The sequence below is a fragment of the Cavia porcellus genome, unplaced genomic scaffold (genome assembly GCF_034190915.1).
Source record: "Cavia porcellus strain 051 isolate PalLab524CR breed Dunkin Hartley unplaced genomic scaffold, mCavPor4.1 scaffold_5, whole genome shotgun sequence".
NCBI lineage: Eukaryota > Metazoa > Chordata > Mammalia > Rodentia > Caviidae > Cavia > Cavia porcellus.
Window position 1 is genome coordinate 111,924,738 of NW_026947488.1, and position 16,367 is coordinate 111,941,104.

Consider the following 16,367-nt stretch of genomic DNA (forward strand, 5'->3'; position numbering starts at 1 on the left):
TGAAAAGGGTGGAAGAAAATGACAAACCCCATGTGTTATGATGCCCACCTCTTTTCCACAGCATTAAAGAGGCTGAAACAGGAGAATGGCCATTTATTCAAGGACAGTCTAAACTATGCAGTGAGTGAAAGGCCAGCCAGAACTACAAAGTGAGACTACATCTTTAAAAACAAAACAAAAAAATGAAAAAAGTAAAAAACCAATGGAGAGAGAAAGACTATTAAAGGAAAACAAAAATAATAGAGCTGAATGAAAGCTGACCTAAATTGGCAATTATGGAATGATGTTGCAGCAGACAGATGGCCATGTAGTGGCATCCTGGCAGCTGTGACAAATACAGAGTTAGGAATGGTACCTATTTTGCTATAGCACAACAGTGACCTCCATCTTCAAATAAATCTGCAATTTGCTAGAATGAAGAGAACGAAAAACTCATCGAAATCTTAAACTCAGAGCAAGCACGTAGCTTCATGCAAAGGCTTTGGAACACTGCTTTGACCACTAAGCTCAAAACCCAGCCCAAGATCTTCAGATTCTATATATTCTATAAACACTATTACCAATGTTTAATTTATCATTGACATATTTAATTAAAACTCTTGTTAATCTACATGTTCACAAATGAAGCTATTTTCTTTCATTGCAGTTTAAAACACTGTTTTTTTTTAGGTACAGGGGATCAAGCTCACAACTTAGCACTTCCCAGGCAGGTGCTTCTGCCTGCTGAGCTAAACCCGTGGCCTCTATTGAATAATATTTTATTAAATGTATAAGCATCACGTTATCCAGTCAAATGGTATTGTGATTTTACTATAGGAAGTGAAAGTAGAGAAAAATTGATATACAGTCAGAGAGGAATTGGAACCTCAAAGGAGTCAACATAAAAAACTAAACACAACAATCCCTCTACTGGCTCAGCTGAAGAAATCCAGACATAAATGTGAAGATGCAGTGACCATGTCTACATGCCTCCTGAAGAGAAAAACAATAGCTTGAAATGTACTACAGTTACCACCACCTCCTCCAGGAAATCCAGAGAGGCATCAATTACCATACTCAATGACCAGAACAACTGGACTGTTGTTCCCCCAAAATGCCTTTGCTCTTTCAACATACTTTGTCTGGGTGACTTCTTCCCAGGTTAAATAATATTAGTTAAGCCACTCACTACAAGCTTATAGATTGATTATAGTTTGGGACTCACACTGTAGCCACATTGTGACTTTGCTGCATAAATGACCCCTGACAATAGGTCTGTGACTTAAACACTGAAGACCACTCCTGAAAATCCAGGTCTATTCTTCCTCTTTTTTCCCAGAAAATTTTTGAACTTCTTTTGGTGTGTGACTTCATTCCTTAATGTTGTGAGCCAACAAACTTGGTGCATTTGACATGAAACAGGGCAAGATTATATTTGTCCTATTTCCATTTGAATATAAAACTTCTGCTAAGTGTTCCAAACCCTTTGCATGAAGCCACTTGCTTGATCTGCATTTTTAAAGACATATTTTGTCTTGAAGCCTGGCCCATAACAAGAGGTTTCTGTCCCCACCGTATCTGCAAGGTGTCTGGGCTTCTACACTGGCCACTTCTAGGACCTGATCCTGTCTCCCTGGCTATATATTTCTAACTAACTCAGCTACCTGTAACAACAGGGCTGGGCCCTCAATGGAGCCAGAAAATAAGTTCAGATTGCTTGTAGCATTGGAAGAGACAATCACCTTCTGCTGTGGGCCAAATCTCAAAACAAAAGGCAAGGTAATACAACCAACTGGTAAGAACCAACAGTCCAAATAGTTCTCTGATCACCGTGAGGAACTCAAGAGTCACCATCCCAACCCCCTACCAGAAGTGTCCCTTCTTTTAAACAGGCCCACTTAGTATGTGACTTGCTCTCCTATTTGCTCCCAATTTAATCAATTTTACCTGAGCAATTAACCTTATTGGTTAACCACAGTCTTATCCCACCTTATGCTAATCTTGAAAATTCCTATTTTTCCCCTTCTGTGACCCATCTGACCTCATGGTTTAACTCTGTACAAGCTCCTCAAAAGGACAGAGTCTTGGCAACTCACTCAGGACCCCTTCTGTCTCTCAGAAGCTTTCCTTCTCCCAATAAATATGTTCCATTCTTAAACTCCATCATTCCTAAAATTCATTTTTTAAATTTAGAGAACACAAACTCATACCGGACGTATAGTAGGTAAGGAGTTTCATTACCCTATACCATTAACATGAGCCAAATTAACATGACTATACTATATAAGGTCTGAAATTTGCTTCTTCTCCTGCAGTTTTAAGTGATTAATACAAATCACAGTGATTGTAGTCCTAGCAATATCTAAAATTGTATATATCAGTCATTATAAATGTTAAATAATTGGTTTGAGTGTATTATTTAGCAAGAACTAGACATTGCCATTGCAGTAGGTTATATCTTATTAAAGAAAAGATTTAACTATAATTGTTCAGAAAAGTTTCTACATTATTGGCTGCTTGAACAATTTTTCATTAGAAAAACTGTGTATTTTTGTCAGTTTCTAGAAGGCTTCTATTATATTATTGAAAGCTGTCTTTAGGTCTCTTGGACCTTGGCTGTATTTTGATGCATATTTGTGTTTTGAAATTTATATGAAGATTTATTTTTATCTTAGGATTAAACTTACTGCATTGACACTGATAGAGTGAAGCAACAGCCCACTGCATTAATTTCTATTGGGTTCTCGTGGCATTTAACATGAGAATTACTGAAGAGCTAAATTAGCTTCATACATAAACAAGAATCAGTACTGTTACTGAAAGAGTTTTTGGCCAAGACAGGACACTGTAGCCAGTGAGGCAGAACCAAGGAGCTCCTATCTCCCCCACCCCTAGGAATTTACCTGTGACTCAAATTTCCCTGCACCTAGGTATTTACCTATGATGCCAAACAAAGACCAATGGACTACTTGTGCATCCCTAATGGCCCCTCAGGGTCCACCCCAAACCTAGGTTGCTTAGGCATGCCCCCATGCCACAAGTCCATGAGAGAGAAAGCCAGACTCCAGTGGTCAGGGGGTTTTTGTTTTCTCTCTTCGCATTCTCAGAATAAAGGGCCCTTTTGTTTTAAACTTCTCATCTGTTGGACGTACTATATAATCTTATCAGTTAGGATTTTGTGGCCGAATAGAGAAGCAGAATATAAGAAAAATTTAAATTGTCCTTTCTATTTAAAGAATGTGGAGGGGAGCCTACAGCCACCAAGGGTTTGCCTTTTTTTCTGACTGATTATGGGATTATGGAGTGCATATGAAATTTTGCTCTATCTGGTGCCTGGCACTGACATTGATGTCATGCAAGGAGCTGATAGGAATTTTCTTTGGGCCCCTGGGAAAGGAATGAGGAAGTTGCATTCAGGGGAAAAAAAGAGGAAGTAGCCATATGAGTAAGCATGGCTGATTTGAACTTTAACCCTGATGAACTACCACCATGAGTCCTGTAATTTATTCTAGGGCAAAACTCTTTCAAGTACATCCTTCAGTTTGAATTACAAAATGAAAATAAAGAATTTTTGCTATGTGTCTTCTTCTACAGTTAGTGGTAAACAATTCACAAGAAAAGTTTTTAGTCATTTCCTTAATACATTGTACAAGTAAACAAAACTACAGATCAGTTCACTTTCAGCAAACAGAAGCAGCACTCAAAGGCAAGGATAAAGCCCTTCAGTGCAAGTGTCCCTTAAAAGGTGAGATCAACTTTTAAGAATACAACCATCTACTGATTTCTCTGACTTCAAGAAAAAGAAAAATTCATAGTGGTATTGCTATAGGGGAATGAAACTCCCGGGCTACTATGCTGGTATCAGTTTGTGTTCTCTGAAGTCCAAAAAGGAATTTTAGGAACAACAAAAGTCAAGTTAATATACTTATTTGGAGAAAGACAGCTGTGGGAGAGATTGAATTCATCCTGAGTGGGTTGGCAAAGACTGTCTTTTCCATGGACTTTTTTATAGAGTAAAATCATGTGGTGAGATGGGTTTAAGTTGGAGAAAACTGGGAACTCAAAATGCAGATGGGCATAAGATGGGACAGATCTATGGTTGTCAATAAGATAAATAGTCCAGGTAAAGTTAATTAAATTGGGAACAAATGGGTAAGGGAGTCACATAGAAAGCAGGCATTCTTAGGCAGCAGTGAAGCTTCCCTTAGGAAGTTGGGAGGGTGACTCTTAATAGGAACTAATTACAATATCAGTCTTTAGGATATGGAGACATTTATTTGAATGGTGACTCCTGACTTCCTCAGAGTGCTAGGGAACTATTTAGAATATCAGTCCTTAGAGTATGGATGAATTTGTTGATTTTCTGTCTTGAGGCTTGGCCCATCCCAGGAGCTGTCCATTGTTGTAACCTAGTTCTAACCAATGGACCGACCCCCTTTCTGTTCTGTATGCTCCATTTCAATAGAGATTAAAATTCCATCTACAGTAAAGACTTAAATTTCATCTCCTTGTAAATCCCCCTCCCCTCCCTATTCTTTTTAGATTAAGTAAACTTTAAGTTTCACTTTCTTGTAATCCCCCCAACCCCCTTCAGCCTATCTGCAATACAATGTGCTGTCTTTTAGAAAAGTTTAACTACAAGGAAGTTATCAAACTGGGTCCAAGTTTGCAACATTCCTGTGGTTTTTGGCTTTAAAACCAACCTTTTTAGCTGTAAGGCTGGCAGTCTCCAAATTGGCTCCTGGAGATTGCATTGCCAGGCCTGGCCTAAAATAAAGCCTTTGCTCCCAAAATTTTAATTTCTTGCTTCCTTGGGTTTTATTCCAGGGTCCAAACTATCACATCCATCTTATCCATAGGTGCAAGGTATCTGGGTTTCTGCATGAGCTCCTTGGAGGACCTAGCTCTGTCTCACTGCCAATAGTATTTAACTAACTCAGCTTCCCATAACAGTATTTTTCTGAAAATTGAATACAGATGTCTTGTGCTCTGGGTGAATGATGTGGGGATGACAGTGTGCAATGTATATACCAGTGTTGCCCCCTGATTCACATGTTCTGAAATTTAATTTTAGTTTATTTTTTTTATCCTTGAAATAAAATGGATTTGGAAATGAAAAGCCTGAAGTAAAGCCCTTTGGTACACATATTCCTCTGTGTAGCTGAGATCAACATTGTAGAAGACAGCCAGCTCCAGAAGTCTCTGACTACAGTCTATCATTTGGGATCCACTCTTGCAGGAAGGAGTTCCTTTCCCTGTTTATTTTTGACTCAGAAGAAGGGCAGTAGAGCAGCAGTCAATCAGTGATGAAGAGGCAGGCTATATGAAATGTCCAGTTAGGTGAGCCATGACAGGGGGTCTCTTGGTCTCTTCCATTGTCTAGGCAATATTTACCTGTTTAGAGCACAAAACTGGGAGCAGAATACTTGCTGCATCTCATTTCCTAGTTTTGGGGTCCTGTGGCCTGATTAGCAAAGAACCTGGGAGACGCTGTAGACACAGAATAGTGAGGCTTTGGATGGGAGGCCAGAAATAGGGTGGAATTGGGAGAAACCAGTTACAAGTGGTTAGAAGCAGTTCTGGTGTCTGCAGACACAGGTATTTAGACAGCTTCAGCTCCTGATATATTCTAGCATTGGCTTTGGGTCATCCACTGTCCCTTTTTACTCCTGCTGGGAGTAAGCATGATTTTGTTTTCCCAGAACCCTGCCCTAACTATGATAGCAACAGACTGGAGTATTGTCTTTGAAATTCTCTACTACCCTGGCACCTCCATTATAGGGGGCAGAGGAAGGAGCTTGGGGAGACCCTGACTCTGATGCATTTTGTAGCTGGCGCAGCAGTACTGAGCTTGGTCTCTGTTCTCATTCCAGTTAGCAGCAATATTTAGCTTCTAAAGTTTATAAATATCTCTAATGCAGGACCTCATATCTACAATGGCTCTCCTTAAACTTGTGCTTCTTTGTATTTATAGGGATCATCTAAATTTATGGTATATTCTCACATTTCCATCCTCATGACAGGTGTTGGCAAAAGTCCTAATAATTCAGAGATGTTTAGTGATGTGGCTCAGTGGAGGAAGGCTTCCCAAACACCTGGGGAACTCCTGTGAATTACACAGAACAATGCAAAGAATTTCTGAATGTACTTTTTGTTACCCACCTGCTCCTAAACTATGTTTGTGAGAACAGTGATAGAAGTTTGAATTCTGACTAAAATGAAACTGATTTAAAAGCGTTATCAAGGGCAGAGTAAAGTGTGTTTGCTAAGGACAAATTCCAGAAAGGGCTGCCTGTTAGATCCTCATTGAAAAATTCCTAAATTTAGTCATTTGCATGAACATATACAGGTGATATTGTTCTGGATGGAAAGGAATATGGGTGTCAGCTCTGAATTAATAGCTGATTTAATAGCTTGGTTGATCATAGACATTGTTTAAATATGGAAATGCTCTGCAGTGGTCTTTACTAAGTCATGTGAAGATGTCCTAAATTGAAATTGTGCAGGGATATCAACAGTTTAGGCATGAAGGGTTTTCTGCTTAGGAGGGATCAGAAGAGCATGGAAAGGATGTGGAAGTGACTGGCAGGAAACAATGTGACAATAGCATGACATACAACAGAGAGCGTCCTCACTGAAAGTCAGGTATTCTTAGGGCAAGCATGAAGTTAAAGGTGGCTTATTGTTTCTTCCTTGAGGTGAATAACACCAGCTCTGGTAACAATCAGTATTCCACATCTCTGTAAACCCATGAATTCTGTGTTCTTCACTTGAGATCCAATTTTGATTATCTCTAATTATGACCCGGTATCATGAAAGTGAAAGTTGAATTTTTTTGTACCAAGGATCGAACACATGATCTCAAGCTTGCCAGTTAGGTTTTCATGCTGCTAGCTAAATACCCAGCTCTGAAAGTGTTTTCTCTATATTATGAATGATATCAACATTGTTCCTGAGAAAATGTTGAATATTGTGAAATTTTTGTATATTGCATGGCTATAAATTTTTTTAAAGCAAACCAAATATGTCTCATGCAGTCACTTCAAATTTCACATTGTCTGTGAGGTGTCTCAGTCAGGGTTTCTTTATTCGAGACTGCTCTATAACTTAGGCTAGCCCCAGACTCAAGGCAGTTCTCCTGCATCAGCCTCCCAAGATATATTTATTATATCTGAATGTAAAGTGATCACTTGGTGACACTGAGCTATAATTTGAAGCTTGTACCTGGTTTCATTGTTTATACATTTTTTACTTACAGCAGTTTTCCATGAACATTTATTATTTATGTAACATATCTGATGTTATTTATGTTTTGTTCTATGAAACCAAATCCAAATATCAAAATGCTGCTTATGTATATTAAGAACAAAGGACTCAGTGGCCTAAATGAGATTTGAAGAGATATCATTGGTAGTACATCAAAGTGATTGATGAGTGAGATATTTGTCTGTCTCTGTGCTTTTGGAAGTTGATCCTGCAGGCTCCCACTATAAGCTCAGCATTAGAGCCAGTGAATAGGGACTCTTTCACTGACTCAGCACAAGCATCAGTGCTCCTATTTGGCTGTAGCATTAGCAGTGAGTTCCAATCTAGTATTAAATTTGCTGTCTCAAAAAATGTGTATATACAAATAATTAATGCCTGAGACATTGAATTAAGATTTGAAGGAATCAGTCTCCATTCAGCTGTTTTGTTTGCATTTATTTGTTTAGTTTTATTTTATTGAGACAAGTTTTCTCTATGTATGTCAGCTAGATTTGAACCCCTTACAGAGCTCAGAATTGCCCTAACCTCAAAGCAGCACTCCTGTTTCAGCCTCTTAAGTGTGGGGATTATAGATATATTATTTTTACCCCAGGAAATATGGAGGCTTGTAACTTAGCCATGTTGTAGCTTGGCATAATAGATGCCATTTTGAGCTTTGCCTTTAAATGGTGCCCTGTATTTTACCCAGCAAAATGGAAAATCACTCAGGGTAGAAGTCCCAGGAGAAAAGCAAAATGAGCTGTACCCAATGAAAAAAATTTAACCTGCTCAGCAAAAAAAACAGAATACAATTATCATACAAAAATTATTGTAAGATTCTAGCTCAATGATTTCCAACAGGATATTTTGTGATTTTATCTTTTAAAACATCTGTAACTTTCCACTTCAGAGCCTCTTGTTTAGATCCTGAAATGGGGGTGGTGTTTCTGTATACAAGTGGTCCTGAGACCAGCTAATGAAATTCCGCATTTCTTAATTGGGTAGCTTGGTTTCCTATAACTCAACTCAAGCAGCAGAAACTTTAACTGACACAAGCAAACACCACAATTAAAAGGCAGTGCCACTGAAATGAAAGAATAATAGTGAAAAGGAGAGGAGAAAAATAAAAATGCCATGTGTTATAATGCCCACCTCTTTTCCACATCAATGAAGAGGCTAAAACAAGAGAATGGCCATATACTCAAGGACAGCCTAACCTACAGGTGAGTGCAAGGCTGGCCAGAACTCCAAAGTGAGACTAGGTCTTTAAATCAAAAAACTAAAATGAAAAAAATAAACAACCAAGGGGAGAGAAAGACTACTAAAAAAAAAAAAAACAATAATAAAGCTGTGTGAAAGTTGATTTCTCTAAAATGGAAATTATTGAGTGATGCTGCAGAGGAAAGAAATCCATGTAGTGGCATCCAGGAGGCTGTGACCAACACAGACTTAGGAATGGCACCTATTGTGCTACAGTACAACAGTAATTCCTTCCTGCAATACATCTGAAATTCACTACACTGAGGATTTCTAAAAGCTCTTGGAAATGTTAAACCCATGGCAAACAAGCAGCTTGAAATCCAGGCTTTGGAACATGGCCTTTAGCAGACATTTCATATTCAAATTCAAATAAGATTAATATAATCCTGCCCTGTTTGATGTCAAATGCACCAAGTTTAATGGCTTACAACATTGAGAAAGGAAGTCACAAACCAAAAGAAGCTCAAAAGTTTTCTTAGAAAAAAAGAGAGAAGTGTAGCCCTGAATTTTCAGGAGTGGTCTTCAGTGTTTGGCCACAGACCTATTGTTAGGAGTCATTTAAACAGGAAAGTCACAATGTGGGTACAGTGTGGGTCTCAAACTACAACCAAAATATAAGCTTAAAGCTGCTTAACTAATATTATTCATCAGGGGAAAAAGTCAGCCAGAAAAGGTATGTGGAAAGAGCCAAGGCATTTTGTGGGAACAATAGTCCAGTTGTTCTGGTCATTGAGTATGGTAATAGATGCCTCTCTGGACTTCCTGGAGAAGGTGGTGGTAACTGTAGTACATTTCAAGCTGTTGTTTTTCTCTTCAGGATCGTGTAGACATGGTCACTGCATCTTCTTGTTCTGGTATGGCTTTCTTCAGCAGTGAATGTTGTATTTAGAATTTTGCATTGACTCTTTGGGGTTGCATTTCTTCTCTGATTGTATATCAATTTCTGTCTACATTGACATCCTTTGCTAAAATCACAATATTATTTGAATGAATAAAGTGATGTTTATACATTTAAAAATATTCATTAATACAGGCCAGGGATTTAGCTCAGCAGGCAAAAACACATGCCTGGAAAGTGCTAGGTTGTAACTTTGATCCACGGTATCTAAAAAAAAAGTAATTTAAATGGCAATGAAATAAAATAATTTCATTTATGAAAATGTAGGTTTAAACCTTTATAACTAAATATGTAAATGGCAAATTAAGCATTGTTAATAGTCATATTTAGTATCTAAAGTTGTTGGGGCTGGGGATTGAGCTCAGTGATACAATGAGCTGCCTGGAGAGCACAAGGTCATGAGTTCAATCCCTCACAGAAAAAAATAATTCACAGTTGTCAATGATGCAGTGCTATGAACACATTCATTGAGACTGATACTTGTTAATTAATAGGCTCAATGTTTCTTTTGTGGTCTACAAAATACATGCAGATTACATGGCAATTACAGTGAATGATATACTATCCCCTATAGGATTGCTATTTTCTGAGTTGTTTTTATTTTTTGTTTTCCCACATAGTTGAAAGTTGAAAATGTTGGCTGGTGCTAGGTAGAAAAACTGTGGTAATCATTTTTTCAATTTAATGATATATTTCCCTATATTCATTAAGAACATTGTATTTGCTACAATTATTCCAAGTGAAATTGATAAACAATTCTTAAAGTTACAGGCAGCTGAGTTAATTAGAAATACAGGCAGCCATACCGTGTTATATTAGAATGAAATTCCTGACTTTCTATGTCTGGTATGAGTTTGTGTTCTCTAAAATGGAAGAATGAATTTTAGGAACAACAGAGGTGAAGAGCAGAATATATATATTTAGAGAAAGAACGTGAAAGTATTTTGTCCTAAGTAGGATATTTTGGCAGTGGAATGAGGAGCCAGGAAACTGTTATCTTGAGATCACTTTCCCCTCCCCTATGCAACTTACCTGTGTCCAGAAAAGAGTCTCAATCAGGCACCTGCATACAGCAATGCCACCTTTAAGCACCACCCAAATCAAAACTATATGTGTGCCCCACACATTTCCAGAAGAAAAAGCCAGACCCCAGTGGTCATGGGATTCTCTCCAACATCTTAGAATAAAGGCCATTTTGACTTTATATTCTCTTCGTTACTACACCAAAAATCCTATTGGAAAGCTTCTGTCTGAGAGAAAGAGGAGGGGTTCTGAGCAGGTAGCAAAGGGCTCTGTCTTTTCTAGGGACTTTATAGAATAAAATCATGTGGTGAGATAGGTATAAAGTGGGTTAGATTACTGAGGTTAGTGAGGAGGTAAATTAGCACAATAGAGAAGCAGAATATAAGAAATGGAAAAGTGACCTTTTATTTAAAGAATGTGGAGAGGTTCCCACAGCCACCAAGGGTTTGGCTTTTTTTTTTTTCTGACTGACTATGGGGTTTCGGAGTATAGTGACTTTTGACTGGATGTGTTGCTTGGAGGGGACATTGATGTCATGTAAGGAGCTGATGGAAATTTTCTTTAGGCCCCTGGGAAAGAAAGAGGAAGTTTTAATCAAGGAGAAAAGAGGAAGTGGCCATATGAGTAATCATCCCCAATTTCACCTTCTTCTACCATGGACTACAACCATGAGGTCCTGTAATTGTTTCTAGGGCAAAATTCTTTCAAGTACATCCTTCAGTTTGAATGAAGAAATCAAAACAAAGAACTTTTGCTATCTGTCTTCCTCCATGGCTGGTGGTAAACCATTCATAAGAAATATTTTGAGTCATTTCCTTAATGCATTGTTGATACCATAACCAAAATTACAGATCAGATCACTTTCAGAAAACAGAAGCAGAACTTGAGGCAGGGCTAAAGCCCTTCAATGCAAGTATCACTGGAATGGTGACATCAACATTGTAGAATACAAACTACTGCTGATTTCTCTGACTTCAAGAAAGAGAAAAATTTATACTGATATTGCTATAGGGGAATGAATCTCCCAGTCTACTATGTCTGATATGAGTTCATGTTCTCCAAGGTCAAAGAATGAATTTTAGGAACAAAAGAGTTTAAGGGAAAATACACTTATTGAGAGAAATAAAGCTGCTTGAGAGAGAGAAGTGTTTCTGAGCAGGTTGCCAAACACTGTTCTTTCTAAAGACTTTATAGAGTAAAATCATGTGGTGAAATGAGTTTTAGGTGGGGAAAACTAGGAACTCACAGTGCAGATGGGCATAAGATGGGACAGAGCTATGGTAGCCAATAAGATTATAAGTTCAGGTAAAGTTGATTAAATTGGGAACAAATGGGGAAGGGAGTCACATAGAAAGCAGACATTCTTAGGCAGCTGTGACTCTTCACAAGAATACACTATAAATTTTCTTGTGTTTCCATCCTCATCACAGGTATCGGCAAAGGTACTGAGTGTTCAAAGATGTGTAGTGATGTGCCTCAGTGGAGGAAGGCTTCTCAAATACCTGGTGAATTCCTGTGTATCACACAGAACAGTGCAAAAGAATAATGAACATAATTATTTAGGTTACACCTCTGCTCACAGACTGTTTGTGAGGTCAGTCATGGATTTTTGAATTCTGAGAAAAATGGAACAGATATGAAAGTGTTATCAAGAGCACGGTAAAGTGTGCCTGCTAAGGACAAATTCCAGAATCACCTGCATATTAAACCCTCATTGAAAAATGCCAAAATTTATGCATTTGCATGGACCCATACACATGATGTCCTTCTGAATGGAAAGGAATAGGGGTGTCATCTCTGAATTAACAGCTGATTGAACAGCTTGGCTGATAATACACATTGTTTATATATAGAAATTCTCTGCAATGGACTTTACTAAGTGGTGTAAAATAGAATCCTTAAATAGAAGTTGTGCTGCAGGGATATCGATAGTTAGGCATGAAGGGTTTTCTGTGTAGTGTGGTTCAGAGGAGAATGGAAAGATTGTGCAAGTGATTGGCATGATACAGGGTGCCAATAGCAGGATTTACAACTAAGAAGATCTTCACTGAAAGTCAAGTGGTTCTTAGGGCAAACATGAAGTTAAATTTGGCTTCTGATTTCTTACTTGAGATGAATAACACCAACTCTGTCAATAATCAGTATTCCACATACCTGTTAACCCATGAATTCTGTGTTCCATACTTGAGATCTAATTTTGATTTTCCCTAATTTTGTGCCAGTGTCATGAAGTAGGAATTTGAATCTTTTTTTTTTTTGTACCAGGGATTGAACTCATTAGCTCATGCTTGCCAGGCCAGTGTTTATGCCACTGAGAGAAATACCCAAACATGAATGTGTTTTCTGTATATTATGGAAAGTATCAACATTCTTCCTCAGAACATGTTGAATGTTCTTGGAATGTTACTGTATTGTATGGATATAATTTTAAAAACAAACCAATGGTGTTTTCTGCAGTCAATTTTCAAGTTTCATTTTTTGTGGGGTTTTTCAGTCAAGGTTTTTCTCTCTATTTCAGACAGCTCTGTAACTGAGGCTGGCCTCTAACTCAAGGCAGTTCTCTTGCATCAGCCTCCCAAGATATATTTCTTATTTCTGAGTGAAAGATGATCACTTCGTGACACTGAGCTATAATTTACAACTTGAGCCTTGTTTCATTGTTTATACATTGTTTACATACACAGTTTTCCACTATCATTTGAGTCATTATTTACGTACCATATTTGATGTTATTTATGTTTTGTTGTATGAAACTAAATTCAAATTTCAAAATGACGCTTAGGTATACTAAGATCAAAGGACTCGGGGGCTGGAGATTTAGCTCAGTGGCATAAGTACCTGCCTTGCAAGCAGGCAGTCGTGAGTTCAATCCCCAGTATGGGTAAAAACAAAAAAGACAAAAAAAAAAAAAAAAAAAAAAAAAAAAAGAACAAAGGACTCAGTAGTGACCTACATGAGATTTGACAAGATATCATCTGTACTCTATCAAAGTGATTCATGAGATATTATTCTACCCCTTTGCTTTGTGGATGCTGGTCCTGTAGGATCCTACTGTGAGCTCTACTTTAGAGAAAGTGCACAGGGACTGTTGCAGTGACTCATCACAAAAATCAGTGCTCCCATTTGGCTGTGAGTTGCAATCTAGCATCCAAATTGCTTTTTCAAAAAATGTGTCTAAACATAAAATTAATCACTAAGACATGGAGTTAAGCTTTGAAGAATTCAGTCTCCATTCAGCTGTGATGTTTGGTTTTACTTTGTTTAGTTTAGTTTTGTTTTATTGAGACAGGATTTAACTATGTACATGAGCTGGATTTGAAACCCCTATAGTGCCTACAATTTCCTTGACTTCACAAGAGCCCTCTTCTCTCAGCCTCTTGAGTGCTGGGTGTATAGATATGCACCAACTCTGCTTCTGATTCATATTTTTATGAGAAAATTTAAGGTATCCCAGGCCGTGAGTATCAATCTTCCTTTGAGAAATATATGTATGAATCTTTAGGATCATACTTTTATCACATGGCCACTCAGCAGTTATACCCTAACATGGGAAGCACATTTGTTTATGCACTGATTATGCTGAGTGTCATTGGGGCAGTTGTCATTTTAACCAGTTGATGCTTGTATTGAATACATTACAATAGTCACTTTTATATTTCTTCTTATTTCATAAAAACTAACAAAAAGTATGCAAATTTGATTATCTTTTATTTAAATAATTTCACTGGTAAGGACTTATGTATAAAGCCCCAGGCTAAGTGTGATTCCTTTAGTCCCAGCATCAGCAGAGGATGACATCAGATGATCATGGCTTTGAAGCTGACTTTGGGAGGAAATTTTGCTAGATGATCTAGCAGAATATGTGGCAGTTGTTTTTATACCTGCATTTGAAGTTTAAGAAACAGGTAAGCTTAGGTCAAGAATATAAATGTAGGATAGGATAGCTGAACCAAACTGCAAATCATGATTTTTTGGGGGGCTCAGGAAATGTGATTTTCATGGTAATTTGTGCAGCAGTCTTAAATATGCCTGTATTAGAGTAAAACATAGTGAAACATGAATCAGCCTGGCATTCTAAGTTCTGAATGTAGAGGCATTAACAAATATTTTTACTCAATGCTATTGCTGGTGCTTTTAATAGAAAACAAGAGAGGGTAACAAAACAAGCAAAAAGGATTGTATAAGATTTTAATACTCGTGCACAAATGAAGAAGCTAAAAAACAAACAAACAAACAAAAAAAAAAAACCAAATCAAATAAAAAAGGATGAAGAAATAATCTAAAGGTTAGGAGAAGAGTGCGTGTTACTCCCTGACAAATAACATGTAAATCCAATACAAATGTGTAATGAATACACACTTTTCAGAACAGGTACAAATTGTTAAGAAATACCTGAAGAACTATTGAGCATTTATGTACAATAGAGAAATGCAAATAGTACACCATCTCATTGCAGAGACAAATTACCACAAGATAAAAAGAACACTCATGAGATGGCAGGAGAAAAGAAACTAACTTTGTTGGTGGAAATGTAAGCAAGTACTTCAACCACTACTGAAGTCAGTGTTTAAAGTATTCAAATGATTAAACATAGTGAGTCCACTAAGTGCAGTGCTTCCTTTAATGGGTCTCATACTCAAAGATCTAAGGACCCATTGCAGTGATTCATGCATATGCCTGTTTACTGCAGCAATAGTCACTTTTCTGTGGAGAGCAGCAGCAAGCACTGCTCCATCAGCACCAAATGCCAATGATGAACAACAAATACTCATCAGTTACTCCATTAAGTAAATGATATGATATTTTATTATGAAATGGTCTCTAAGTTAGGTTTTCATAGTGTGGTAAGCATGATAGTCATGCTAATGTAACAAGGCCATCACTATTATACTATTGTGTTCATTAGATTTGAACTGTTTAACTTTGGGAGGCAACATCTTGCTATGAAGTTCATGTTGGCTTGGAGGTCACTTTATAACCCAGAGTGGTCTCAAACAATTCTCCTGCCTCAGCCTCTCAAGTACTTGGCTTACACACACATGCCATCAGGCCCAGTTTAGATTTGTTACGTTAAATGCATATTCAGCATTTTTTATTTCAACTGTTTTGGTTGTTAAAGTATTTCCACTTTTTACTCCAGCATCTATAACCACTGTGACCTTATTGAGGTGGTGATGTGCATACCACCAGCCTCATGACATTCTCTCCTGGGTTCAGTGCTGTCAGTATACTGCAGTGAGACTTATGTGTACAAATGTATATAACTATTTTTTCTACTTTCTTTCAAAAACATTTTAAAATTACCTTATATAATCAATAAACTTGTCTACAGTGTGATGCAAATGGCCACAGTTAAGTAGAGTGCAGCACACACACACAGGAAAGAGACCACATAGTTCCCATAAGAGGTTTGTCAAGGCACATGAGAAGACAACTCTGTGGAGGTATGTGTTCCTGATTATTACATTTGAATGAGCTTCAGGTTTTCTCATTGTTGTTTATGTGAGGTAGACCAGATGACTACTTTAAAGTAAGGAGTTATATAATGTCATTTTTTTTGTATAGAGGATCAAACTCATGACCTTGAGCTTGCTAAGCAGATATTTATGCCACTGAGATCAATCCTCATCACCCACAAAATCTGTTTTGAAATTTAAGTATCTAAAGAAATGCTTTGGTCATGTAGCCCACTTAGTAATGTCAACTTGGATCACCCAGTGAACTGAGGCACCATGATTTGGGGCATAGAGCATCCATTGAAGGATTGTTGCAACACCATCAAAGGAGAAATGGAGGGGAAGGTGCTGGGCTGTTGATTCTCATGGAGAACCTTGTATCACAGTTTTCCAAATAGGAACACAGACATCATCATCATCAGAGGAGGAGGGGCTCAGGACCTCATTAGTACTGTGCATGGCTACTGTTTTCTTTTGCAGATCTCTGACCCTTATCTTGAGCTTTA

General features: G+C 37.8%; 1 protein-coding gene and 1 long non-coding RNA gene across 51 annotated transcripts in view; one reads left to right on the forward strand and one right to left on the reverse strand.

The window, feature by feature from the left end:
• Positions 1-16,367, reverse strand: part of LOC100734190 (alcohol dehydrogenase 1-like) — a 226,088-nt gene that overhangs the window by 44,498 nt on the left and 165,223 nt on the right. For 32 of the 49 annotated variants that reach the window (XM_063249418.1, XM_063249448.1, XM_063249417.1 and 29 more), the window contains one exon: positions 7,668-9,449. The exons of 14 other annotated variants lie outside the window; for them this stretch is intronic. In XM_063249418.1, coding sequence (XP_063105488.1) covers positions 9,278-9,449 — 172 coding nt within the window. In that variant the 3' untranslated portion in view covers positions 7,668-9,277. Of the gene's footprint in view, positions 1-7,667; positions 9,450-9,516; positions 9,590-9,630; positions 10,975-16,367 lie in introns of those variants that run through there. 3 more of the 49 variants (XM_063249447.1, XM_063249459.1, XM_063249444.1) reach the window with 3 other exon arrangements.
• Positions 1-16,367, forward strand: part of LOC134476167 (uncharacterized) — a 99,428-nt gene that overhangs the window by 36,232 nt on the left and 46,829 nt on the right. The gene's annotated exons all lie outside the window — the stretch shown is intronic.